The sequence below is a fragment of the Pseudozyma hubeiensis genome, assembly GCF_000403515.1.
Source record: "Pseudozyma hubeiensis SY62 DNA, scaffold: PHS70, whole genome shotgun sequence".
In the NCBI taxonomy this organism is placed as follows: domain Eukaryota; kingdom Fungi; phylum Basidiomycota; class Ustilaginomycetes; order Ustilaginales; family Ustilaginaceae; genus Pseudozyma; species Pseudozyma hubeiensis.
The window spans coordinates 2,598-27,668 of NW_012133852.1; the positions used below are offsets into that span (position 1 = coordinate 2,598).

Consider the following 25,071-nt stretch of genomic DNA (forward strand, 5'->3'; position numbering starts at 1 on the left):
CAGCTTTCATACTTCGTCCACTCACTTGCATCACGCACCTCTGTTCAGCACTTCAACCCATCCAGCGCTGTTCAGCAATTTTAGTTCTGGCCCGCCGAGGACCGGCTATGCAGATTCTGTGGTGGGCAGGTACCTCCAGTTGAAACCCGGCTTTTCAGAAAACAGATGCTGATGGTAAGCATTGAGAGTAGGTTAGAAGCGTCTGAAGAATTCAGCGTTGATAACCGTAAACATGCTTGTGCGTGTTGTTCAGTTTGACGTCGCTAGAAGTTCGGACGCACTTTGAAAGACCCGATGCAAGGACCCGGTTCCTAGTCCAACATGTTCGAAATGATTGCGTCCATCCCTGAGCTGAAGGAAAGAAAAGTCTGGAAGGCCCCTTTTGCGACGCCAGACATTTGTACTCTTCAGCACGGCTTCGTCAAAAATGCCCCACCAAGTGTTCAACATGCGATCGCCGACTTCCCATGCATCTGGATCGAAGATGTGGTCCCCATGAACATGGAAAGACGAGAATCTGTCTTCAGGAGAAAGGACAGAAAGCAGTATATCTAAGGCGAATTCTGTTTCACAGATGGGGAAGGAGACTGAATGCAACAGTAGACGGGAGCGGACAGCGGGCCATGGAAGGCAAATGTCGATGAACAGTCGATGAGCACGATTCCATTGTTCGATAGTAGGAAGCATGTTAGCTCCGAGCAAGGTCCAATTGATATCTCCTCTAAGAAATTTATCTCGAGGGAACTCCGAATCCTTGAGAGGCAGAGGGATCAGTTGGAGCCTGTGTAGTAGCGTCTTCAGGTCCTCATCAGAGGAAATGAGACTGGTCAAGACACCGATTTTCGTCAACGTATCGCGAAAGGAAATAGTCGGTACGGAAGCTTCTCCCGATACTCTTCCGTCGCGTGCAAGAGACACACCTGTATTGTTTTTGTAGCGTTCAGCAACGGCATGACTTTGTGGAGTCAAGCTCTGTGCTCTTGTATCGGCACCATGAGTCGTCCGAAGACAGCAGGAATATATCCTATGCTGACAAGGCGAAGTTCCGGCAAGCTCGAAGTACGAAGTTGCCAGAGCCAAGCTGTGTGTCACAGTACAGGTGCCATTCATGGTCCTTGGAATGCAGGAACATTCCTGATGCTGAAGGGAGGGAGGTCCGGCAAGCTCTAAGTATGAGCTCGAAGAGCTTGTAGTGCTGCGTGCAAGCTGCAACCGAATGACAGGGGTTTCAGGTGCTTCGAAAGTATCGGTATGACCCGTCGGCGCTTCCCGACGCCTCTCTTCGTGAGTGGGTGCTTGATTGATGCTGCAAAGAGCGGGGTTGAGCTCTGCGCCCATACTTTGACTGTCGCGTTCGAAAGACAGCCACACTGCAATAGTATCGTGTTGAGCGACGTAAGAGCTTTGCAAAGGCAAATTCTGTGTTACGAGACCGTCATTTTCACCTATCGCGGACGAAATTTGAGACACACGGTGCTGAGCAGACGAGATCTGTGCTAGCTTGCAATCTGAGCTTGGAACGCTGCATGTAAGCTCAGATCGATCGTTCGCAGTCATGCGAGCTCCACTGTCGGTGTTGAAATGCGCTAGCGCTTTCCGGCGCTTCTCTCTATGGCGTCTCTGAGCCATCTTGTTTTGTGTGCGACGTCGATGTTGGCGATCTTGTGGTGTCAGTACTGAGGCGTTTCTCGAATGCATCCTTGTCAAACATGCAGCACTACGCGCATTGGCGGACAGTTGGGCGAGCGTACATGCACGGCAGTGCATGGTTGCACGAAAGTGTCACACGCCGGTGTTTTGAGAGTGCGAGACTTCACTTCGAGCTTAGCTTTCTGGTAAGTCTCGTGATGCCAAGCCACGTGCAAGCGCCGATAACGAGGGTGGCCGCCCATAAATCGGCAGGAATTTGAAATTCATCTAGCCGCGTCTCTTGTCGGAAATACCCGAAAGTTGCCGCGGCTACTTTTTAGAGACCCTCCGAGCCGATAATAGTGAGCGCACAACATGTGCGGTTCATTCTTTGCTCTTGACGACTGTGCATACAACTGCTCCCCGCAACGCTCTTCGCGTGCGGCTGCTGTACGTACAGCCCGTAAAGCAGACAAACAAGTTCCTGGCAGTCGAGCAGTACGGGCAGAGGTGATCTTGCGACCTGAATAGTGCCAGAGTCAAGTCTTATTTCATCTCGCCTTACCTATTTAAAGACCGCTCGCTCTTCCCACAAGGCTGGTCAAGATCCCACCCTTCGCAATTTGCAACACACAGCAACGATGGCCTTGTTCAGCTCTCCTGGATTGACCACCATGTGCATGCCTGCGACATGTATGTATTTAGGCCCCGGCCCTCTATTCACTCGGTTGATGCGGTGACAGCCCACTCATCTTTTCGACTTGATTCGACCTTGATGCATTGACTGACGACAGGCGACAAATGTGGCAAGACAACCTGGAAGGGCTGCGGTCAACATATTGACCAGGTCTTTGTCGGTGTCCCCCAGCACCAGCGGTGCACCTGCCCGCGTCAGTAGAATCCCGTCCTTCGATTTGTGAATATTACGATCCGAATCTCGGCGTACATGCACCTCGATTTGTGCTTATAGCCGGTAGCATTCTCTGCCCTGAGGACACCTATCAGGCAAGTGAAATATACCAACCATGCCGGATCCTATTTCATGTTGCGCTTTGTTTGATTCACTGATCCTACATTCGAAGGCGGACCCTTTTTCGCCGCGTGCTTGAAAGAAGTGATTGCCGGCAAGCAGACTGTAACCTAGGGTTCCGGAATGTTGCGTGAGCAAAGGTCTCGAGTTGTGCCGTTCTCGCACCCGTTTGTCCTTGAACGCAAACATTTCTCAACAGGTTCGATGACAAGATCCAGTCGCCGCCCATTGTCAGAACCAGAACAGTTGCGATTTTAGAGATGCAGATCCGCTGGCAGAAGCCGTCCGGCGCCAATCGGGAGAATCAGATTGTGAAAGCACCCTTCACAGCCCATGCAAGCTAAAGAAACTTCCAATTTTGACTACTACAAGCATTTGAGACCCCGGTGCGCTTGCCCTCGCTAAAAGTGAATGTCAATGAGTTGTTGAGAAAAAGAGAAGGAGAAAAAGGATCTGCCAAAAGGATTTGACAAATGCCGCGGCAGATGCAGTTTATTGAAACAGACGACTGTGAACACTGGGTATTGGATGTCATGCAATCAAGCGCCAAGCGACTCTCAAAAACTCAGGTGGCATAACAGAGTGAGTCGAAGGACCGCTATCCTTATCCCCACATACCAGACTGTCAGTCAAACCGCTCCTTCTCGACGGCGCCCGACTTGCCCCGATGTTCGACAACACTGACGCCTCGAGTCAGCCGCGTGATCAATCTGCGATACGTTCTGCCAGGGCCTGCCTTCCCTGTCGCAGTGCAAAGCAGAAATGTGACGGATACGCGCCCCCCACCATCGCGGCATTGCTGCCTGGCCACCCTCTTCCCGCTGATTCTACGCCTCATGCGGCGCTTGCCGAACAGCCCTGCTCACGCTGCGTTCGAATGCAAACTCATTGCCTGTGGCAGCCTCCTCAAAGGCTGGGAAGGCCCAGCAAGCGTGCAAGGAATGAAGCCGCCTTGGATGCCTCTTCAACAAATCTCGCGACGCAACCCGCTTCGGCGCATCCCGCATCCAACGGAATCTTCTCGGCAGCGGACATGTCTGAGCTCCTGAGTCTCCCAGATTCAGTATTCGACCTGACACTCGATACTGGCCCATCGCAATTGTCTCAGCAGGCAGCACCGTTCGCTGTCAATCGCCCGTCATCTACGATGGCTTCAGAGCCATCGACAAGCTCACGAGCAGATCAACAGCTGGCATCGTTGCGTGCTCGTTTAGCTGGCAGCCGCGGCGGGTCGCGGATGATCAAAGCCACCAGCATCGAGAACAGCCCGATGCGCGAGTGTTCAAGCCTGCTCCAGGTCGGCACCGACGCTTTCTTTGACGGTTTTGCAAAGGCAGTACCTGTGCTTGGTTCGCGCTCCGAATACGAGCTTTATCTTTCTCGCTTCCTGCCAGACCAGAGCCGCGGTCGAAGGCTGCTGATGCTAGCCGTTGCAGCCATCGGCTTCTCGACAAGCTTGCCGCCGGGATCCGAAGCGGTCACCACGATGAATGCTCGACTGCGAGAGGCGTCAAGCGAGGGCCACCAAGACAAGGGAGCAGATCTCAGCTGGAATGTCGCGGAATCCTTGGCAACGTCGCAACTGGAGCTGTTGCTTGCTTACAGGGCTTACGGCTGCAATCAGATCACTCAGGCTTCTTCTCACCTCAAGCAAGCATGCTTCATCGCCTTGCAGTTTGGCCTCAACAAATTTGACCGACCCGACTTTGATCTTTCAAAGCTGCTAGATGGACCGGCTTGGACTGACGGGGAAATTTCCGCATCCGGCAACGGAAGCAGGCCGACCTTGCTGTCCGAAATGTGTCGCAGGACCTGGTGGGAGTTGTGTCTGTTTGACACGATGCTTCACGCGTCAACGACCGGGCAAGTGGCTCGGGTGCTTGATTCTGAAGCGCTCGTGGCGTCCGTACACGCTCCTCGTGATGTTGGACGCCCTGCAGGGTCTCGTCACCTCAATGCTGTGTACGATATCCGGATCAGGACCGCTGCTCTGGTCGAACAATGCGTCAAACCACCCGAGGGTCCGCACAAGCTCGATACTGATCGGCTGCAAGCGCTCGACACCATGTTGAGCAATCTCATTGTCACAGCACAACGCTTGTGGGCCAGCGCTTCCACAGCGTTGCGCGTCAATCAGATGACGACGACAGTCGAGCGACTGGAACGGGCCTCGGCTTGCAGTGGCGACCGAGAAACCCGATGGGCCCGGGAGGTGGAAGTCGAGCTCCTGTTTGCAGCCCTTCTCATGTTGCACGCTGGTCGCATCCATCTACACCGCCAAGCCTGGTTCACCGACCTGACACTGGACTTTTCGTCCTGCACCTTTCGACCCCAATCATCTCTTTGGGATCACGACGAACCGCCAAGCACACCGGCATCGGCGACCGAAGGCCATCCGTCGGTTACCGAAGAGACTCGTTACGCCATGCTGCGTTACAGCACGAGCAGGATCATTGCTTCGTCTGACGCCATGATGCGTCATATACGCGCGGATCAAGCAAGATCACCGTTGCCGAGAGCTGTGAACTCGACGCCTGATTCGCTCAACATGGGTAGACTGCCGGTCCACTGGCCCTTCTTTGGCTGCTGCAACACCGTGGCCGCATTTGGCTATGTCGTTGCGATCGCAGCGGGTGACGGCGGCGGCGGTGGAGAACCGGAGCTGAGAGTCCTCTGCGACGACACATCGATGACAGGTATCTCGCCCGCCTTTGTTCTCTCGTCGTGCAATGACAATGGGCTCGATATCTCAGATTTTGCACATAGGGCAGATCAGTCTCGGGCAAATACGGAGCGAGGTGGTGCCAGGCCGGCAGAGAGTCTCGGCTCCAACGGCGACGTAGCACTGCAACCACGCCAAGTTCCGCAGGATGCCGCCTCGTCCGGCGTATGGAAGGCGAGATTAGCGCTGAGCAACATCAGATTTGCCGAGGCAACTTTAGCAGAATACAGCGAAATGTGGCCCGTTTGCGCCGCGCTGAGGGAGGAGGTCTCCCTTTGTCGCGCGGCCGTTGACTTTGGCGGGTCGACCGGCTTCAGAGCGCCTTGACGACCCCAAATCCGTCTTGTTCGGATAAAGTTGCCTGAGGGCTGGAGTCTACCGCGGACCGAGGTGTTCGACTCCGGCTTGCGCATCTTAGTGGTTTCATTGACGGAGCAGCTGCTGTCCCTGATCTACTTAGATGCGCCGGGGCAATTGCGACAAGTCGCTGGGCTGAATGAAGAAAGACAATTCTCGGCCGCCAAACGATACCATCGGTTCAGTGCAATCACAGACGGTGGTGTCCAAATGTTGTCAAGTGTAGCGTTAGCAGCCGCGACCTCCTCTCCGATCAGAGCGAACAAGAAGCCATGAGAGATCCAGCTTCCAAGCGTCTGTCACAGACACCTCGCCATAACTACACAATGTAGAGCATCTTTGTAAGATTTGGCGAGGCTGGACCAGTCACTGACTACCAGACGGCTCAGCTTACACCCAACTGTCTTACGCTTTCGTGATTGCACGCCGGAGCTCATTGTATCAGCTGCATGGGCCTTCGCTGGCACTCAATTGTACGGAAACTTCGATGAGTTTCAAGGGGCGGGCGAATCCGGAACACAGATGCTGGGAGATTATTTACATAGAACTAGGTCCGATCTCAGCGAAGCTGGACCTTCAGAACAACGTAGAACAGAACGCGGTATACAATCGTAATGATCAGAAGGATGAAAGCATATAGCGTGATGTTGAAGCCATCGATGCCGAGTGCTTGCAGCACATCCTCTCCCTTGACAGCGCAGATGCCCTGCGGGATCAGCGAGCTCGGATACTGGCACTGGCAAGTATTGTCTGCGACGCTGCCAGAGCAGGAAAACACGACGCTGGACAGATCCGTTTTGGCGAGCAAATTGAAGGCGTATGTCTCGTAGTCGATGAAGTGGGCCCAGTAGTACCAGAATCGTGGCAGATTGACAGCGCGGATAAAGTAACCCTGCACGCACATCCAGAAGCCGTTGAGGAATGCGGCGATGGCCAGCGCTGCAACAAAGATGGGAACGAGCGCCGCCACAAGCAGCGCCTGGAACTCTGCCGCCAGCACGCCGAGGTACAGGAAGGCAAGGAAGCGGAAAAAGACGGCGACTCCTGGACGCAGGCCAATGCTCCAGTACATGATAACGGCAAAAACCGCAGAGCAGAGGAAAAGTAGCGGAACTGTCGAGAACGTGTTGGCCAATGTAAAGGGCAAGGGTCCGTACAGACCGTTGCCCGTTTCGCGCTTCATGACGCTACGCTCCTCAAGGAACGCAGGGATGCCCGCCACCGCCATAAAGCCCAGAAAGGCGACCGAGAAAAAGTGCACAGAGAGACGGTCGTTGATCCTGGTGTCCGTCTTGGCGAGGTTGACCCACACCGTGGCCAGCAGGACGCCCATGCCAATGTACATGCCGATACGCACGCCGTACGCAAGAAGATTGCGCGAGTAATTAACAAAGTTGCGGCGTGTCAGAGTGACGGTCTGAGACCAGGCGTGGGCGCGCTCGACAGATGCCCCACGGGGCTGGGTCTCGTGTTGCGAAAGCACACTCTCTTTCGGGTGTGCACCTGGCGAGCCTGGACTGGGGACCACATCGGATGGCGGCTTGATCGGTCTGCCAAAGCGGCTATTGAGCTTCCAGGCGTTGGCAAACGCTCTCACGTCCCCGTGCGGAATCGCGGCACTCGATGTGGGATTTTGGGCGTCGTCTGAGTCGGCTCCATGGACAGTGACGTCCGGGACCAAAAAGTCATCGTTGACGAGAGTGATCATGTGGTCGGCCGGGTTGGTCCGTCGAGGGCACGGATGGCCTAGAGCGGCAAAGTAGGAAGCCACATCGTGCACATCCCCCTGGTAGACTGGTCTTCCCCGCGCGAGAAGCAAGCACTGATCAAACGTCTCGAAAATCTCCCAATTGGGGCTGTGGATGGTTGCCATGACGCTAATGCGATGGCGCACCGCCAGGCTTCGGATCGCTTTCATCACTTCGTACGCCGTGGCAATGTCGAGGCCCGACGTAGGTTCGTCAAGGAAGAGCACCCTAGGAAGCGTCACCAGGCTGCAACCGATGGTGACGCGACGCCGTTGACCGCCCGAGATGCCGCGCTGGATCGGCGTGCCGATCCTCTGCGATGCGACGCCCGTCAGGCCGAGATCGTGGATAATCATGTCGGTGCGTTCGTCGAGCTCGTGGCGCGTCGTCGTTGGCGGTAGGGAGAGCTTAGCCGAATACCAGATGGTCTCGCGAACCGTCAGGACACCGAGCAGGGCGTCCTCCTGTTCGACATACGAAGAGATGCTTCGGACGTCGACATCGTTGGGCGTCAGCAGCCGACCTGAGCTTGTTCTCTTACGTCCCGATAAAACGTCGAGCAGCGTCGACTTTCCCGCTCCTGAAGGGCCCATGATCGCAAGCATCGACCCTGGAGGGACCGACCCAGAAATGTCTCGCAAGAGCGTTTTGACAGATGCGTCGGCCGTAGTCGACGTCTTTCTAAAGCGGTTTCGTCGCGAGGCAGACACGTCATAGCGAATGTCTTGCCACGCCATGGCTGCCTCAACAATCGCATCTTTGTCGGATCTGGAGGAAGAAGTTGGTTTATTCATGATCGCAGCTCTCAGATAGGCGGTTTTGCTGACAAGGTAGTCGTTGTGTTTGCAAAGGCGGCACGAGCAGCCAAAGCGGCAATCGCAAGCGATATTTATACATCTCTGGGGAGGCGGAAGAACTGTTGTTCTGCAGCGTTGCGAGCTGTAGGCGCTGATGGTTCATGCTGCATATGTCATTAGCCGGCGCCGGTGGCGCCTGCTGACCTGTACATGGGCTGGTCGGTACAGAGCCTGTTGCCCGAAATCCCTTCTCCGGTATAACGCTCGGGCATTTACACTATCCTGTCCTCAGTCTTCTGGACGCAATATTTTGGTTTGTTTGTCAGATAGCGCTGCGAGCTCCCACGGCAAAGTCGACGGTTCATTTCTCACAAATTCCCCGAAAACTGGCCGCGGCCATTCGAAATTCGATTAAATTCAAACCCAGCCGCGCTGAACACTGGATCAATCGGGCCGCCCGCGTTTCAGAGGGCCATTATTTGCAGGCTTCGCGGTATGTACATGTCTCAAACGCCTCCACAATCCCCAAAGTACGTTTAGGGTTAGGGTTAGGGTTAAGGTAATGTTAGGGTGAGAATTAGAATTACATAGAACCAACAGATGACAAAATGGAGACAACCGACAAACACAGAGATCCGGTGACAGGTCCGTGGACCCACGAGAGGCATGGTAAAAAAGAGATTGACGGAGACAGAGGTCCGAGGCGGCGAATAGTGGCCTAAATATATATCATTAGAGATGCGACTGAGACAGTGAGGCGGAGAAATCGAGGCGGACCTTGCTGGTCTGAGACTTTGGCGTTTACGTAGACAGAGATAAGAACTGGCAGATCCTTCGCAGTTTTGATGACCATTGCAGAACAGCGGCGACAAAAAATCGTGATATGCGGGCCCAGCCCGTCTCGTGAGCGAGGTCGCTGTGTATCGGGAAGCGCAGAAGCGCGGAGGCGTGGACTGTTCTACAGCAACATGACCTTGCTCGAGAGAGGCGTGAACGGCGGCAGCAAAGACGTATCGGAGACCTCCATTCCACGTGGATCGAGCAAGTCGTCGGCACACGGACTGAAGACGGCACCGCACAGGCCGTCGTCGTCGCCAGAATCCTTTGCGTCGGCGATCGCATTCATGTCAGGCGGAGATGACACGGGTGTGGTGAACGACGAAGATGGACTGATGGCACGGTGACCTTCGAAGCTGCTCAACAAGTCGGGCGAAGAAGAGCGCTGTGTCGTCGTCGTGTGCTCCGACGAGGAGACGTAAGCAGACATGGCAGCACTGTCGGCGCTGTTCGACGAGCGATCAGAGTCGTTGCGGACAGGTCGTTCGCGTGGCACGGGCCGGATGCCCGGACGCACAGCGCGAGGCGCAGCCAGATTCGGGTTGGAGCGCATAGCCGGCTCGGCGCACATCCGGCTGATAGGCGAAGCGTCCAGCAGATGGGCAGGCGAGCTGACGCGGTGGATGGGTACGGGTCGAGCGAGAGTGGGCACACGACTCTGCGTGAGACAGTCCAGCTCGCGTTCACGCGTCTCACGTTCTACGAGCGACTCGAACGAGAGTATGGGCACATCAGTGATGTCCTGCCCTGCTCCGTGCTTGCGACTGGAGCTATCCCGATCCTCCTTGGCGAGAGTGTCGTCAGAGCCGACAGCGCCGGGCTGACGGATAACGCAGATGGCAGAGAGATGCTCCGACCTGGGCGAGTCGAAGGACGACCTGCGCGGGTCAGAGAGCGTCGTGGACCGCGAGATGGAGAGGGCCTTGCGGTCACGCAGCGATTTGGCCGTCTGTGCCTTGAGCAGGGCAGCAAACATTCGCGTTCGAGTACTTGGGTGTGGGCGAGTCGCTTCCACGTGTGGATGACTTGGAAGTGGTGACGACGCCGCCGTTCGGAGCAGTCACAAAGAAGAGTCGTTGCTCCAGCTCGGTGGGAGGCATGGGGGGCAACACCTCTTCAGAGCCCACAAGCACAGGGCTGACGAACCCCTTGGCTGCGGATGCCTCGATGGAGAGCGGGCAGAGGTACTGGTGGAAGTACTCGAAGCGCACCGGCTTGCTGATCATGCCATCCATACCGACGTGACGATAGAGGGAGCCGGGTTCGGGACCTACTTTATTGGTGACCGCGACGATGTGTGCATTGCGGTTGGGTGCGAGGATGCCATCCTCACCGGATCGGATACGGCGGGTACATTCGACAACATCGAGGAACGGCATCTGAATGTCCATGAAGATGAGATCGAAGATCTCTGTGCGGAGCAGCTGCAGCGCCCTGAGACCGCTGTCGAGGCTGGCCGGAGGATTGGCTAAAGCATGACCGAAGCGACGCTGGAGGAGCGTGCCGAGAATCGAGAGATTGATGTGATTGTCATCGACGATGAGGATGCGGAGCGAGTGTGTGAGCGGCAAGGGCGAAGCTGACCGAAGATCTTTGGCGGCGGCGAGGCTAGATGCGGTTGCAGAAATCGGCATAGATTGACAGGATGTCTGAAGGGGCTTACCCTTTGGATATGTGACGGCGAGCGTGGACGTAGAGTGGAGGCTGATCGGGTGATGAAGACCCAATTGGTTTGTCTCGTCCATAAAGGCGCTGACGAAGCTGTGGTGGAGACGGTGGTTGACAACCTTTCCTTGAAAAGAAAAGTGATCGATCGGGTGTTGCTAAGGACACTTCACTTGTCGTCAAAGAGAACGGAAACCCTAACCCTAACCCTAACCCTAACCCAAGGATTGCTCTCAACTGCCTTCTCCCATTGCAGTAAAAGCCAATCAGTCTCCACAACACCAAACTTGGCTTTGAGCTGATGGAGGAATGCTTTGGTTGCTTCTTGGTCCAATTGTGAATGAAAATGGGAGAATGCAAGGCTCAGACCTGTCCAGAGCTGAGGTGGCACCTCATGCACCTTGCCAGATGAGATCCATTCCTGCATTCCCCATGCAAGCGTAAAGAAACAGTCAAAGTTATTTGGACTGGGTGGTCGCAAATTGATGGGAGGGAGCAAACCGAGTTGAAACAGCAGACCCTTAATCATTTTGTCGACGCCTCTGAAGGTCTCGGGATGAACAAGGTCGACATGAACGTCTTGCTGTCTTGCTGCGTATAACAGGTAGCCAATCTTGACCTTTTTGCAGATTCCGAAGACCCAGGAGGTCAGCTGTCTCAAACTCTGTAGCCGGCAGACGTGAGTTGGGGACCAAGTCGGCGGAATCAACTCCAGAATGCTGCCCTTGTGCCTACAGGACTTGATTGATGCGCGGACAAGGTGGAAAGCCTTCGTTTTGACAGGTAAGGAGGCATCACAACCCGGCCACGTTGAAATTGCAGCTGCAAAGCTTGAGCCACCCAGGTTTGCCGCTCAGCAGGCACGTCGATCTTCCTCCAAATCCGGTCGCGTCTCCCAGCATTGCCAACCTCAGTCTTTGTCCCAGCGACGCTAATCACACTAGTGTTGGGAGTGGTAAGCGGAAGCGATGGCGGTGACAGCGGCCTCGGCAACAGCGGCGACGTCCATCCAATCGGCTAAAGCAAAACGGCGGTGGATAACATGAAACCGCTTTAGACTGATCGCAAAAAGATGCAGATCACCTCATTTTGAGTCGAGAGGAACAAGCTTTTAATTGTGCGAAAGCCGCCTTGGTGCGAGAGGCTTGCTTGCTGCCTCGCTTATGCCGAGCAGCCGTCCTTTAGCAACAGTACCACTGGTCCAATGGTGGCGATCGGTGGCGGTTGGCAATGATAATGATAATTTCAATCTTGAGAATCAACTGCGGAAACGACAACGACAACAACGCCAGCAGCAGCAGCGAAGGCAATGCGGTCTTACTCAGAACAAAGTCGTCCGCATTCATGCACGCTCTCTATGGCAACTTAAAGTTGGATCTCAGCCCGCAGCATCATCCACTCTCCGTGTCAGGGTTAGGGACGCAGACTTTCTCCGCGCAGCTGCAGGTTCAAGGCTGCTCGTTGGCTGCATTCACGACGATCAATCAAGCTGCTTCGAGGATGGCGTCTGAACACACTGAATCACAATTAGTCGGAATGCATCAGGGTGGCCGCGTGCCACACAGGATGAAACCTGAATTGAGCTCCCAACTTCTGCCGCAGCGAGGCCTGCAGTCGGTGCAGGTTCTGCGACGGGAAAAGCAGTGCCTTGCGCTCATGCGATGTCATGGCGGCGATGCTCCTACTTGTGAGAGAGGACCCCCTGACCGACGAGCACAGGCAACGATGGTCGGGACTGCTTTGGTCTCGACGCCTTAAAGCGTCCAGTGCAGACGACTCCGATTGCTTGCAATCTCGACACAGGCGCAAGATCGTGAAGGATCGAAGTAAGCTTGACATTGTGCATTCGCATCTTTGTATGTAAACAGCTGTACGAAAAGGTGCTCCAGGTAATCGCATCTGTGCCACCAGCAAGCGAGCTCCCGTCAGCCGTTCAGGGCATCGACGGTGACCGGCGAGGATCGAAGGGTACCACCAGCCCGTCCCAGCTCAACTTTATCGGCGGAATGTAGTGCGAAGCTGTCTGTGAAATGTTGTGGTCGTCTATTGGGTCGTACTTCTCCCTGAGGCGAATGGTCATCTGATGTTCGTTGTCGCGCTCGTCCCAAATGTCTGACCACCACTTGGTGCCTCCGCCTTCACCGACTGATCGAGACAACTTTGCTTTGCCAGCAAGCTGCGCTGCCAACATACCATCTCGCCATGTGTCTACTTGTTCTTGGGTGGCGTAGTGCTCTATGCGATGTGTGAAGTCGGTGAGAAGGCCGAGAGCTGGGGGTGGAGAAAAAGAGGCAAAGAAGGAAAGAGCTTGAGCGAAGGAAAAGTGAGAGAGATGTCGATCCATCTTGAGTGCGTCCATGACGATTGCTTGACTGCCGCGGATGAGTTGCAAAGTGTCGGCGGGGATCTCATGGCAGTCGCTGATGTAGCTGAACGAGTCGATGCGGAAGCCAAGGCACCAGAAAGGCGACGATCTGCCGAAGTAGCCGTGCAGTACAGGAAGTGGCTGAATATGCACTTCCTTTCGACCTTGCGACGCTGGAATAGTGAAGGGCTTGTCCTTGTCGATGATGTTCCATTGAAGCGTTGGAACGTCTCCGCCACCGGTAGACTTGGATCGGTCGACCAAGTATGGGAACATACCTTCGACGACCGTCATACATTCTTGAGTAAGATAGATAGGTACGTGCCTCTGGATAACGCCACCCATAGTCCATGCCCTCAGATCGTCCAGGCCGAGAATGGCATCAGCATGGGCATGAGTGAGCAGGACAGCTCGAAGCTCGCGAATGCCGTTGCGAGGAAAGTGGACGACAGCATTTGAGTAGAAGGTCTTTCCGCAGTCTATCAAGATGGTACTTTCCTGTTTGTCACCAGCGCTTCGACCGACTACAGCAGCGGCTGTGCATCCTCGCCGGTTCTTGCCGGTGGGATTGAGCGTGGCGTCCTTGCAAGCGGCGCAATCGCCAAAGTCGGGCTTGGTGACGCAGTGAATCGCTGGAACTTGTCCGCTGGTACCGGTACCGAGGAAAAGGACCTTGTCGATCCACGATGATGACGGCCGCGGCCAGTCTTGTTGCTCCGAGTCTCCGTTGACAGACATGTTGCGATGCCAAGATGTCGAACGACAGCAAGCTAGACAGGAAGATTGTGTGAATCATCTGGTATGCGGACCAAATCCCGGATTTCGGGGTGGGATTTGTTTGTGGAGGAGGATCCAGCAAGCAAGAGCAAGCGAGCAAGCGTAATTCGACATGCAGCACATGGCAACACAAAACCTTGTCCTGCAAACCAAAGCGTACGTAGTGCGTAATTCGCCGAGGTTGGTGAAACCTGATCATCCTGGAAGACGGAAGGGCACCGACCAAGGACACCTTTGGAAGCTTCACCACAAGCATCGAACCCAAGATCATCTTTGCGGAAGCAACTCGCTCGTCATGGCCGTTCGAATCGGTCTGCTGCGCCAAAGCGCAGTCAGCATGCTGGCTCTGCAGACCACCGTCGCACCAGCAGCACGATCAAGCACTGCGACCTGCTTGCGGAGCAGCAACATAGCACGCACCACCGCTGGTTTCATCCGGCACTATGCTACGCCCACCAACGTACGTACACCTGACTCTTCCGAGCTGGACTCCTCAATCACGCGCATCCTCCCGTCTACGCGCTACGAGAATGAGCCGCAGGTCGCTATCAGCTACGAGCAGGCCCGCTCTCTGCTGTCCAAGCTGCTGGTTCAGCTTCGAACTACCGCAGATCTTGCATCCGCTGCCGATCGCCAATCTTACCAAGAATCAGTGAACAAAGACATCATCTCTTTGATACGGGAGTGGGGATGCGATGCCGAAGATGTCACACAGCTCGCCAATGCGCTCCTGTCCGCTTCGGGTGATCCTCGTCGACAGCCGCTAGCCTTTCGCCTGTTCGAGGTCGCCCATCAAGCTGGGTCAGACGACGCTGGCTACTACTGGGCAAGCATGGTGCTACAAAACACAGCGCCTCCACCGCCCTCTGGCGATTCCAAAGGCAGAGTACAACAGGCGGTGACTCTCTATCAAGAGCTCTCGGCGGCAGGCAATGCGCGTGGCTCAGCTGGCGTTGCCAAGCTATTGCTTCAGCGCGTTCAGCAAGGCCACGTTGACAAGGTACAATGGCCTTCGATGATCGAACAAGCCGTCAGGCTGTATACACGAGCGGGCGACAAGGGTCTGGCAGATGCATGGTACGATCTGGCATCCCTATTCCAGGAATCGCGCTTCAATCCACCGGATCAACAGCGTGCACGCGACTATCTCACCAAGGGCGCTCAGCTTGGTCACTCCGGCTGCCTTTACGCACTCGGCATGGATCATTTGCTCGACGAAAACACTCGAGACAAGTCGCAAGCGTTTCGGCTCTTCAAGCAGGCAGCGGACCAGGGCGACGCTCAAAGCATGTTTCAGGTCGGCTCCTTCTACTTCCTTGACAGAGACAGGATGGCTCAGCATCCGGAGGTGACTGCTGGAGACAAGACCATGAAGCAGGCGCACAGAGATACGTTTGGTATCGAAGCAGATGACGTCGAAGCGAGGTTTTGGCTTGAACAATCAGCCAAATCCGACTATCCACCCAGCATCTTGCAGCTGGCCACTTTGCTCGGTCAGCATCGAGCGCTCGAACCCGGCTCTAGCCGCGATTCTGAACTTCGCGCCATCGATGTTGCGCAGGCAGACCAGCTCTCGTATGCTTTGCTGGCAAAGCTGCTCGCCATCCTGAAAACCTCTGGCAATCTGCCCTCGCTTCCGTCGCAAAAGGGACAATGGTCCAACAGTCAATTCAACGGCCTCATTCCTCAGGCACAGGCGATGTATGAGAAGCTCGAGAAGAAGATGGGAGAGTCGAGTGACGAATAGATTACTGCAAGTTCCGAATCTAGCGCATGCGGCAATGACAATGACAATGACAATGACAGTGGTATAAAGCCCATGCCAGGGATCACGCGAAAGAGCGTGCTGCGGGCTCGGATGCATCCGAATCGCAATGAGAGGCAGATTTTTTCGGGTTACGCCTGATTCTGCACAAACTGCAGCGCTTGAGACATAGCTTTGTCGAGCTTTTCATCACGACCCTTCAAGAGGGAGATGAGATCGATGGCGAGCTTGCAGCTTATGCGTGGAAGCTTGCTGAAGGGGCCAGGTCCCGAGACCTTCTTGGTGGGGTGACGAATCCAGTAGAATGGACCAAGCTTTTCGCAGGCGAGCGTGGCGGGTGGCGAGGGTAGCAATAGCAGAAAGTGCAGGAATTCGAGTTGCACCGCGGCGAATGCGTGGCCAGCGGTGGAAGAGGAAGCCTCCCACAGGCTGCGAGGTAGCGTCGACAACAGGCTCTCCAGGATGCGATCGCGTTCCCTTATCGTGAAAGGCGTCTCTGCCCTCACCTTGGAAAGCAGGAAAGCACGTGCGAGAAACTCGAAGAGAACCGGCTTGACGCGATGCTGTGTGGCGTGGGCGTGGTAGCTAGCAAGCAAGCTGTCTAGTAGCGTATCGTGTTCCGAGCCCAGCAGGAACCACAGAGTCGGAAGCAGAGCACGGAACGTGTCGGGATCCAGAACGCTGGCTGCGGATGCACCGACGCTTGCAAGGGAGACGGTGCCGCTCTCTGTCATGGGTGTCGAGAGAAGCTCGGCAATGAAGGCAGACACGGAGGCGATTTGCACCTCGGCGTTGAACTTGGACTTGACTTTGTCGAGCTTGGTATTGCTGAGGGCCAACAGGGCTGCCAGTTCAGCATAGGCAAGGTCGATCTGGACGACGGCCGATTTCGCTTTTGCCGAGAGTCCGCTGGATCCGGTCCTGTGGCTGAAGGGAAAGTAGACCGAGATGTGGCCGAGCATGTTGGCGAGCGACGTTCGAGCCTGGGTACGCACAGAAGATGAAGAGCCTCGCCACAAAGCTAGAATGAGACTGATGAGCTCGAAGATGAGCTGTGCAGGAGTGGAGAGCCCAACGTTCTGACCGCGAAATTGCTGCGAAAGATCGAGATCCGGTTGGAAAGCGGACGGGGCGGTATCGAGGAAGGATGCGAGCAGCACGGGGTCTAGAAGAGTGTACAGCGACAACGCAGCCGATTGCGTCTGCTTGCCGGAGGAAGATCGCGACATATCCGACGGAGACGAAGGCCTTAAACCGAGTGCGGAGTGAAGAGAGGTGAAGAGGTCGGACTGATTGAGCGAAGCGCCCGAAGAGGTCGTCAGATCCATGAGGGACTTCGCTGCTTGCTCTATGAAGGGCCAGTCCGAATAGGACGTTGAAGTGCTCGTCTGCGAGTCGACCTCGTTCGATTGTCTGACAGAGATGCAACGCGATCGTTCAGGAACGGTATGACGGGTGAGGATGCGCTGAAAGTACTCGTACTCGGCCGAAGAAGCAAAGGCGGACCGGAAGAACCAAGTCGGGCAGCTCTGTGCATCGTCGCCATCCGAACTGTCCCTGGAGGTCGATCGAAGTGCATACGTCAAGAAAGATCTGAGAGACTTGATGATGAGGAGCTTTGCGCCAGGTGCAAGATCAGTGGCAGTAATGGAAGCGGCTGAGCCTGACTTTTGGGTGATGCCCAAAAGATTGAGGTAGCAGTTCATGATTCGCTCTCCATGGGGCTGGTGTGATGCATTGCTTGGTCCGGCTGGATTGGACTGGGTCGGTCCGTGAGCAGCCGACGAGATGGCATTCGCCATCTTGTGGACCGCGTTCTCCCAGCCTACAGTCGCGATGTGTGGCAGTGCATCGAGACAAACGTCGAGGATCTTGATGGCATCGAGGCGCACCTCGGGATAGATGTGGCTGAGAGCAGAAGTAGTGAAGAGGAGCAGTGTGTTGTGGTAGGGACCAAGCAGCTGAGCGGGGATCTGCGGGAGCATCCACAGCAGCAAAGCGTGCAGCTGCTTTCGGACTGCTGCATCGTCGTCGCCAACACATCGTGAGAGTTCGGGCACGAGCGGTGCTGCGTCTGTCAGCATCAGACTCGGATGAAGCGTGAGGATCTCTTTGATGCCCGAGACAGCATCTCGTCGAACGCCTGCCGAGTAGTGACGAAGCTGTAGCGCAAGATCTGCTGTTGTAAGGTTGCGAGAGTTGACTAGCTTGCCGGATTTGTCCACATTGATCGATTGTTGCGGTAAGGCGATGGTCTTGGCTTTGAAGGAGACGTCGGTAGCATTGTTGGCAGCCTGCTTCCCTTTGCCGAGCTTGAGCTTGGTCTTCTGAAAGTCGGCCTTCTTCTCCTTCTGCCTCTTTGAAGCCTTGGGCATGATGTGATCGCCAGCTGTGATGAGCAGATGGTGCGGGCGTAGAGATCTAGGTTGGTTTGCCGTGGGTATGGAAGCACAGAGTTGAACCCTTTGCCGCTTCTTCTCAACATTCGGGAAATTTTTGGTTGGACCAGCGATCCGAATGCCGAGCTTTTTCTTCGGCCAGAAAGTGTGGAGAAAGCAAGAGCGCGTTCTCTTAGCTAAAAGAGAGAGCTTCATGTCTTTCTCGTTCCCTTCAACACGCTTTCAACACAGCCTGCATTGCACACTGGCGTGATATCATCCCGAATCGCTCAACTCACCACCTAAGATGCCTGCAGCAAAGAAGCTCACGCAGTCGCAGAAGGAGATATTGGCGTTATACCGGAAAGGGCTTCGGATGATCAAGACCAAGGAGCAGGTAAGTCCAGCTCAGCCAGGATCTATGCGTAGCTGTCGCCCACCTTGCTGACACGGTCAACTCGCTGAGCATAGGAACACCGACGAGACTTTACCATCTACTTGCGTTACTTCTTCAAGCATCCGTCCTGGGGAGGTGGTCTTCGCAGAAGAGATTTCTCTCAGATCGAATACATGCAACGCAAGACGTCCAGGCTGCTCGACACCACCTTTGCGCCCAAATCCGTCAAGCACATCAACCTTCCAAAGGACATTGAAGCAGACATGCAGGAGTTCGGGCTGGCGCATTGGCGGCGGGCCTTCCGCGACGCTAGCTCGGCTTCTTCCACGACATCTACAGCACCAATACCCTCACCCTCATCCAATTCAACGTGAAGCCGAATCTCATCACACAATCAAATCTCATTGGGCTCTACAAGGGAGGACCACTCACTGACTCATATGCCTGAAGGCACTGAAAGAATTTGCATACCTCGTTGAAGTTTGTCATACCTTTCGGCGATAGGCATTCCAGATGTGAGATAATACAGGACGGTCATGCCGACGCGAAGAGTGCATCTTCAGACTCTGACAAAATGGCGAAAATCAAGCGACTTGAGCCGACGGTGTTCAAGCAAGCACCTCCTCGGTCTCCTCGATGATCTCCTCGATCCATTCTTGCACCTCTTCGGTAGCCTCCTCGGCGAGTTTCTTTGCGTGGTCGACGCTCTGGCCCACCTCCTCGCGACCAAGATCTTGGCGCAGCTCCTCGAGGTCGCGACGGGCACGGGCACGCCATGCCTTCCACTCTTCGAGGATGCGCTGGTACAGCTCGCGCTCGGCAGAGGCGAGGTTGGACTCCTCGGCGGCGTCCTCCTCCTCGAACTGCTTCGAGTACTCTCGCAAGTTCTTTCGCACCTTCTTTTGCTCCTCCTTGCCAAGCAGCGTTCGCGGTCGTGGTCGCCAAAGAATCTGCTTGAAGCGATCCTGGATGTGCTTTTGCAGCTCTTGACCCTTGAAGTCCCAGATGGCGAAACCATTTTCGAGCGAGTGGCGCCACACGGATGCCGAGGTGGCAACGTATCGTCCTGAGGGGTCCCACTCGAGGTCGGTGATACCGTAGTGCTCGCCAGTGCCGATGAGCTTGACGTCGTCGGCCGGATCGGCCGAAGGGTTACCCTGTCGAACCTCGTGCATGAAGTCGACGTCGTACCATTCCAGGTCGAACTTTTGCGAGCTTCCGAGCGTTGCGGCGACCATGTGACGGCCGCGTGGCGACCAGAAGAGCGTGTTGAGCGTCTTGTTGTCAAATACCTTGAGCGGACGGAAGTCGCCCTTAGCGTGGAGGTGGTAAAAGTTGAGCTGCGTCTTGATGGTGATACCTGGCGCGGGTGTGCCGAGCTGAGGATCGTTGCTCGAGATGAGCGCAAAGTGGCTTCCATGTGGCTCCCAAGCGAAGGCAGTGACGGCGTCCTTGAGCTCGACGACTTCGACGGGGAACTCCTTCTCTCGCACGCGGAAGATCTCGAGGTTGCAGAACATGGACTTTTTGGTCTTTGTGTGTCGGTCGACCTTGACACAAAGGTAGTCGCCCTGCGGGTGCCAGTGAAGCTTGCAGTCGGAGACGTTGAAGAGGTTCTTGGATCGAAGGATGTTTCTTGACGGCACGGCCATGACGGTGACACGTGCTGGCTGATTGGCCACCTCTGGTTGCCAGAAGACGATCATGTTGTCCCTCGCCTTCTTGTTGGGCTTGCCGGCTTCAGCAAGCTCGCGGTCCTTGTCGCCCATTGGGCACCACTCAAAGTCGACGACGCCCTCGATCTTGATCGACTTCTTTTCGAGCAGGCCCATAGAAGGGGTCTCGTAGACGCTGATGGCCTGACCGGGGTTGAGACGAGCGCAGTACTTGTCATCGGGGCTCCATTTGAGGAAGGGCCAGGAGAAGCCCTTGAGCTGGCCTGGCTGGCCACTCTCGTCCTGAGGAACAGGGAAAGAACGCAAGAGGTGGCCGGTTCGGACCTCCCAGACGGCGATGCGGTTTCCCTCGTCTTCAGGGCCAAAGAATTGGGGACCGATGGGAGCGTTGTCGGGAACCTGGATAGGCTCGTGGGACCAGGTGACCATGTATTTTTCGCTGGGAGAAAAGTCTACGAGGCGGGCACCGGGGTGGGGGAAGCGCATGAAGCGCTCGCAGGAAGGGCCACCCCAGATCTGAATGCCTTGACGGTGGAAGGTGGTGAGGAAAGTGCCGAGGGGCGACCACTGGACGTAGCTCTCCGTCCAGCGGGGACGGCTGTGCTCTACCTGAGGATCGGAGGAGCGGTTGTGCCAAGCGATCTCTACGTCGTCACCACGGCAAATGACGAGCTGATCGCGACCAGAAGGGTCTGCGAGCCAAGAGCGAAGGTGCTCGCGCGGCTTGAACTCCTCGTCTTCGGGTTCTACGTACTCTTCGGAAAGGCTGGCGAACTTTTCGACGTCGGTGAAACGGTGGACGGAGAAGCGGTGCTTCTTGTCGAACGCGTAGCCGTCCATCTGACGGATGGCCTGAGCAGCATCCTCAGCGGAGGCCATCTCGACAAAGAGGTAGCCCTTGGAGTCGCCATTGTCGGCGTACGGGATGTGCATGCCCTCGACAGCAATGTCGATGTTGGCGTGGGTTTTGAAACGCTTCTGTATGGTCTCGAAGAGCTTCTGCTGGCGAGACTCGGTGATGACGGGGACGCCTTCGATGACAATGATGTCGTCGAGACCCTCGTCGAACTTGACCGAGTACTTTTGCTCGATGTCGGAAAAGTCGATGTCGTCATCGTGGACCAAGTCGAGATCGTTGACACCGTTTGTGATGTCTTGCACGCTAGGCATGATGGGCAGTAGCTGATATGCTGATGGGTGAAGAGGCGAATGCACGGATGCTGATGCCACGGGACCACTGACAAGCTCGCGAACAGACGAACAGCTGGACGGGAAGCTTGGCGATGTGTGGGATGTCGGCGAAGGCTGAGTGTGCAAGCCGGCCGCGATGAACCAAAGATGAGGGTATGGGGTCTGAACGACCTTTTTGTGGATTGTGTCGAGATGTGACAGAGGTGGTGGCAGAGTCGAGATCAACTTGAGACGATGAAGACGATCATGTGCCTTCTGTATCAAGACGAGACGGAATCTGCGTGTGCTGCTGCTGCTCTGCCGCTGTTCTGATTTTTTCGCTTCTTCGTCTCTTTCTTCTCGTCTGACACTCTTGTGACCCTTTGTCTCTCGACATTTGACTGCGTGCTGTGTGTTGGATTTTCTCCTCTATGAAGCTTGCTGAATTTCAACGCGTTTGCAGTTAGTTCCAGCTCAGAACAGACAAAGCGCGCTCAGCGAGTTCTCCGCAGTCGAGACCATTATTGATCTCTCTCGTGCGATTCGAACCCCTGCCAGGGTCCTTGAATTTTCAACGCTTGTGTCGAGCTACAGCTAACTTTCCTCGCTCCAAAAATTTTGGAAATTCCAGATACGAGCGGCGAGGAGCCAAAGAAAAAGCACGCACACACACCCACTACTGCTGTCTGCAACCACAAAGCTTGACAAAGTCGAACTGCTGCTGAGCTCCTCTTCCTCTCGAGGCTATCAATCCATCCTTCTCCTCTTCCCTCACACCATCCACAAGGCGCGCTCGTTCTCCGTCGTTGCCGTCATCACCCATCACTCCTCTGCACTATGGGTAAGAAGCAGGAGAAAAAGACGGCCAAGGGTCGTCTCGACAAGTTCTATTGGCTCGCAAAGGAGCAAGGTTACCGATCCCGTGCCGCCTTCAAGCTGGTCCAGCTCAACAAGAAGTTCAACTTCCTCGAAAAAGCGAGATGCTGTATCGATCTTTGTGCCGCTCCAGGTGGTTGGCTCCAGGTCGCCTCCAAGTTCATGCCCGCCAACTCCCTCATCGTCGGTGTCGATCTCGTTCCCATCAAACCCATCCCCAGGACCATCACTTTTGCCGAGGACATCAACTCTTACAAGTGCAGAGACCAGCTGCGCCAGATCCTCAAGGACTGGAAGGCAGACATCGTCATCCACGATGGTGCTCCCAACGTTGGTACCGCTTGGGTGCAAGACGCCTACGCACAGTCCGAGCTCACCCTCCAGTCGTTGCGTCTTGCTGTCGAGTTTCTCAACGCAGGCGGCACCTTCGTCACAAAGGTCTTCCGCTCCAAAGATTACAACAACCTTCTTTGGGTCTTCAACCAGCTCTTCAAAAAGGTTGAAGCCACAAAGCCCTCCTCCTCTCGTAACGTCTCGGCAGAAATCTTCGTCGTCTGCCAAGGCTACAAGAACCCTGCCCGCATCGACCCCAAGTTCCTCGACCCCCGCCACGTATTCAAAGAGCTCGACCCTGCTGCGCTCTCCGTTGACGATAAAGAAGCCGGCGTACCGCTCAGTCTCAAAGGCACATCTGCCGGCAATGCACACGCAAACGTATTCGAACCCAAAAAGATCCGCAGGAACCGTGAAGGTTACGCCGATGGAGACTATACCCTTTTCCACTCCCTCGACGCCATGGACTTCATCAAGGGTCAAGACGTCATCGGCATGCTCGGCTCCTACAATCAAATCACTTTCAACTCGGACGAGAGCAAGACGCTGCTACAGCTTCCAGATACCACCGATGAGATGCGCGAGAACTGCACAGATCTCAAAGTGCTCGGTAAGAAGGACTTCCGCAACCTCATGAACTGGCGCAAGGAGGTGCGTCTCGCTCTTGGTCTCGACCTGCCCAAGTCGAGGCAAAAAGACCTCGCAGAGCAGACCGAAACCGTCGAGGTCGAAGACATGGACGAAGACGATCAGATCGACGACGAGCTCGCGCGCCTCAACGAAGAGGCCGCCAGGAAAGCTCGCAAGGAGAGGCGTCGCAAGAACGAACTCCGTCAGAAAAAGATCCTCAAGATGCAGCTCCAGATGACCACTCCCATGGACATTGGCATGGATGTCATGGACGACCAATTGGGCGCGGGCAACGGCGACATGTTCGATATCGGCTCCGGCGAGAGAGTCTCAAAGAAGGCTCTGATCCAGCAGGCCGACGTCTCAGATGACGAGAGCGAGACCATCGTCAGCTCTCAGCACGACGACGACGACGACCCGCAGGCACGAGCACAGCGTCTCGACGCCGAGATGGATGCGCTCTACGATGAGTTCAAGCAGAAGCAGTCGGAGCGCGATGCAAAGTTCCGCGCAAAGCAGGCACGCCTCAAAGACGCCAAAAATGACTCCTGGCATGGCATCAAGGATGACGATGAGGAGAACGACGATGACGACGATGACGAAGCCAACATGAGCGATGAGAGCGAGGGCGGTTATGATCTCGTACAACGTCGCAAGGAGCAAGAAGAGACCTACGATACCGATGACGAGGAGGACGAAGAGGACGAACGCCTCGAGCGAGTTGCAACGCAACAATCCAAGAAGAGGAAGCGTCCGATTGCCGCTGCCATCTCCGACAGTCCTGACGTAGACGCCAAGTCCTCCAAACGCTCGCTCATCAACAGCCTTGTAAGCGATGCAGATGTCAGCACCCAGCAGAGCCGCGAAGCTTCTATCTGGTTTGACAATCCTCTGTTCAAAGACCTCGATCTCGGCGCACAGGACGAACCAGCAAATTTGGAAGAAGAAGATGACGACGAGGATGCTTGGGAAGAGGCTGAAGACGACGATGAGGAAGACGATGAGGAGATGGCCAGTCAAGACGAGCAATTTGAAGATGAAGAGGAAGACGACTTCGAAGTCGTCCCTCAAGATCAAGAAGAGGACGCCATTCCCGACGACGAGTGGGACTTGAACGGGGAAGACGAAGAAGCAGGAAAGCAGAAGCGCATACAGGATCACGGCCTCGCCACCGCCGAAGCTGTCGCCCTCGCCCAAGCGCTCGTCAACCGTCAAATCACAAGGGAGGAACTCGTGGACCAAGGGTTCTCCAAGAACAACTTTGTCGACAAGGACGGTCTTCCCACCTGGTTCCTCGACGACGAGCAGAAGCACTACAAGGCCAACATCCCCATCACCAAAGAGGCTATGCAGGCGCTGCGCGATCGCCAACGAGCGCTCGATGCGCGACCCATCAAGAAGATCGCCGAAGCCAAGGCACGAAAGAAGATGCGCACGCTTCGCCGACTCGAAAAGGCGCAGCAGAAGGCCGAGACGATCAACGAGAACGAGGACATTTCGGAAAAAGAAAAGTCCAACACCATCAACAAGCTGCTCGCCAAATCGGTCAAGGGCGGGCAGAAGAAGAAGGAGGTGCAGCTGGTGGTGGCCAGGGGTGTCAACCGTGGTCTCAAGGGCCGACCCAAGGGCACAAAGGGTCGCTACAAGATGGTCGATCCACGCATGAAGAAGGAACTCCGCGCGTTCAAGAGGAAAGCCAAGCGCGACGGCAAAAAGCTCGGATCTTCCAACTCCACGCCAAGAGTGCCCAAGGGTTACGGTCCACGCAACTGATCGATGCTCGATCTTGTTGTAGCATTTCATGTCTGTCTCTCGCATCTCACGCATCTCTTGTACACCATCTCAATTGTCGTTGCATTCATGACTCTCACTCTTCACCGTTTTCGTGTTCGTACCAGTCCTCGTGAAAAGTTGGCGTG

General features: G+C 55.4%; 11 protein-coding genes across 11 annotated transcripts; 5 read left to right on the forward strand and 6 right to left on the reverse strand.

Moving 5' to 3' along the window:
• Nucleotides 1–249: 249 nt before the first annotated feature.
• PHSY_007387 (hypothetical protein) lies at nt 250–1,767 on the reverse strand (the record flags this gene model as incomplete). Its single annotated transcript, XM_012337981.1, has 1 exon — nt 250–1,767. One exon carries the CDS (start codon nt 1,765–1,767, stop codon nt 250–252), a length of 1,518 nt encoding a protein of 505 aa, XP_012193371.1.
• Nucleotides 1,768–3,692: 1,925 nt separating this feature from the next.
• PHSY_007388 (C6 transcription factor) lies at nt 3,693–5,708 on the forward strand (the record flags this gene model as incomplete). Its single annotated transcript, XM_012337982.1, has 1 exon — nt 3,693–5,708. One exon carries the CDS (start codon nt 3,693–3,695, stop codon nt 5,706–5,708), a length of 2,016 nt encoding a protein of 671 aa, XP_012193372.1.
• Nucleotides 5,709–6,297: 589 nt separating this feature from the next.
• PHSY_007389 (hypothetical protein) lies at nt 6,298–8,280 on the reverse strand (the record flags this gene model as incomplete). The annotated part of the gene is made up of 1 exon (XM_012337983.1): nt 6,298–8,280. One exon carries the CDS (start codon nt 8,278–8,280, stop codon nt 6,298–6,300), a length of 1,983 nt encoding a protein of 660 aa, XP_012193373.1.
• Nucleotides 8,281–9,241: 961 nt separating this feature from the next.
• On the reverse strand, nt 9,242–10,865 carry PHSY_007390 (hypothetical protein; the record flags this gene model as incomplete). Its single annotated transcript, XM_012337984.1, has 2 exons — nt 9,242–9,998; nt 10,111–10,865. 2 exons carry the CDS (start codon nt 10,863–10,865, stop codon nt 9,242–9,244), a joined length of 1,512 nt encoding a protein of 503 aa, XP_012193374.1.
• Nucleotides 10,866–12,015: 1,150 nt separating this feature from the next.
• PHSY_007391 (hypothetical protein) lies at nt 12,016–12,543 on the forward strand (the record flags this gene model as incomplete). The annotated part of the gene is made up of 1 exon (XM_012337985.1): nt 12,016–12,543. One exon carries the CDS (start codon nt 12,016–12,018, stop codon nt 12,541–12,543), a length of 528 nt encoding a protein of 175 aa, XP_012193375.1.
• Nucleotides 12,544–12,718: 175 nt separating this feature from the next.
• On the reverse strand, nt 12,719–13,888 carry PHSY_007392 (metallo-beta-lactamase; the record flags this gene model as incomplete). The annotated part of the gene is made up of 1 exon (XM_012337986.1): nt 12,719–13,888. The coding sequence occupies one exon, from the start codon at nt 13,886–13,888 to the stop codon at nt 12,719–12,721; it is 1,170 nt and encodes a 389-aa protein (XP_012193376.1).
• A 334-nt stretch (nt 13,889–14,222) lies between these two features.
• Nucleotides 14,223–15,674, forward strand: PHSY_007393 (hypothetical protein; the record flags this gene model as incomplete). The annotated part of the gene is made up of 1 exon (XM_012337987.1): nt 14,223–15,674. One exon carries the CDS (start codon nt 14,223–14,225, stop codon nt 15,672–15,674), a length of 1,452 nt encoding a protein of 483 aa, XP_012193377.1.
• A 149-nt stretch (nt 15,675–15,823) lies between these two features.
• PHSY_007394 (hypothetical protein) lies at nt 15,824–18,067 on the reverse strand (the record flags this gene model as incomplete). Its single annotated transcript, XM_012337988.1, has 1 exon — nt 15,824–18,067. One exon carries the CDS (start codon nt 18,065–18,067, stop codon nt 15,824–15,826), a length of 2,244 nt encoding a protein of 747 aa, XP_012193378.1.
• Nucleotides 18,068–18,377: 310 nt separating this feature from the next.
• Nucleotides 18,378–18,841, forward strand: PHSY_007395 (hypothetical protein; the record flags this gene model as incomplete). The annotated part of the gene is made up of 2 exons (XM_012337989.1): nt 18,378–18,467; nt 18,542–18,841. The coding sequence occupies 2 exons, from the start codon at nt 18,378–18,380 to the stop codon at nt 18,839–18,841; spliced, it is 390 nt and encodes a 129-aa protein (XP_012193379.1).
• A 234-nt stretch (nt 18,842–19,075) lies between these two features.
• On the reverse strand, nt 19,076–21,313 carry PHSY_007396 (eukaryotic translation initiation factor 3; the record flags this gene model as incomplete). The annotated part of the gene is made up of 1 exon (XM_012337990.1): nt 19,076–21,313. The coding sequence occupies one exon, from the start codon at nt 21,311–21,313 to the stop codon at nt 19,076–19,078; it is 2,238 nt and encodes a 745-aa protein (XP_012193380.1).
• An 837-nt stretch (nt 21,314–22,150) lies between these two features.
• PHSY_007397 (methyltransferase) lies at nt 22,151–24,925 on the forward strand (the record flags this gene model as incomplete). Its single annotated transcript, XM_012337991.1, has 1 exon — nt 22,151–24,925. One exon carries the CDS (start codon nt 22,151–22,153, stop codon nt 24,923–24,925), a length of 2,775 nt encoding a protein of 924 aa, XP_012193381.1.
• Nucleotides 24,926–25,071: the final 146 nt, after the last annotated feature.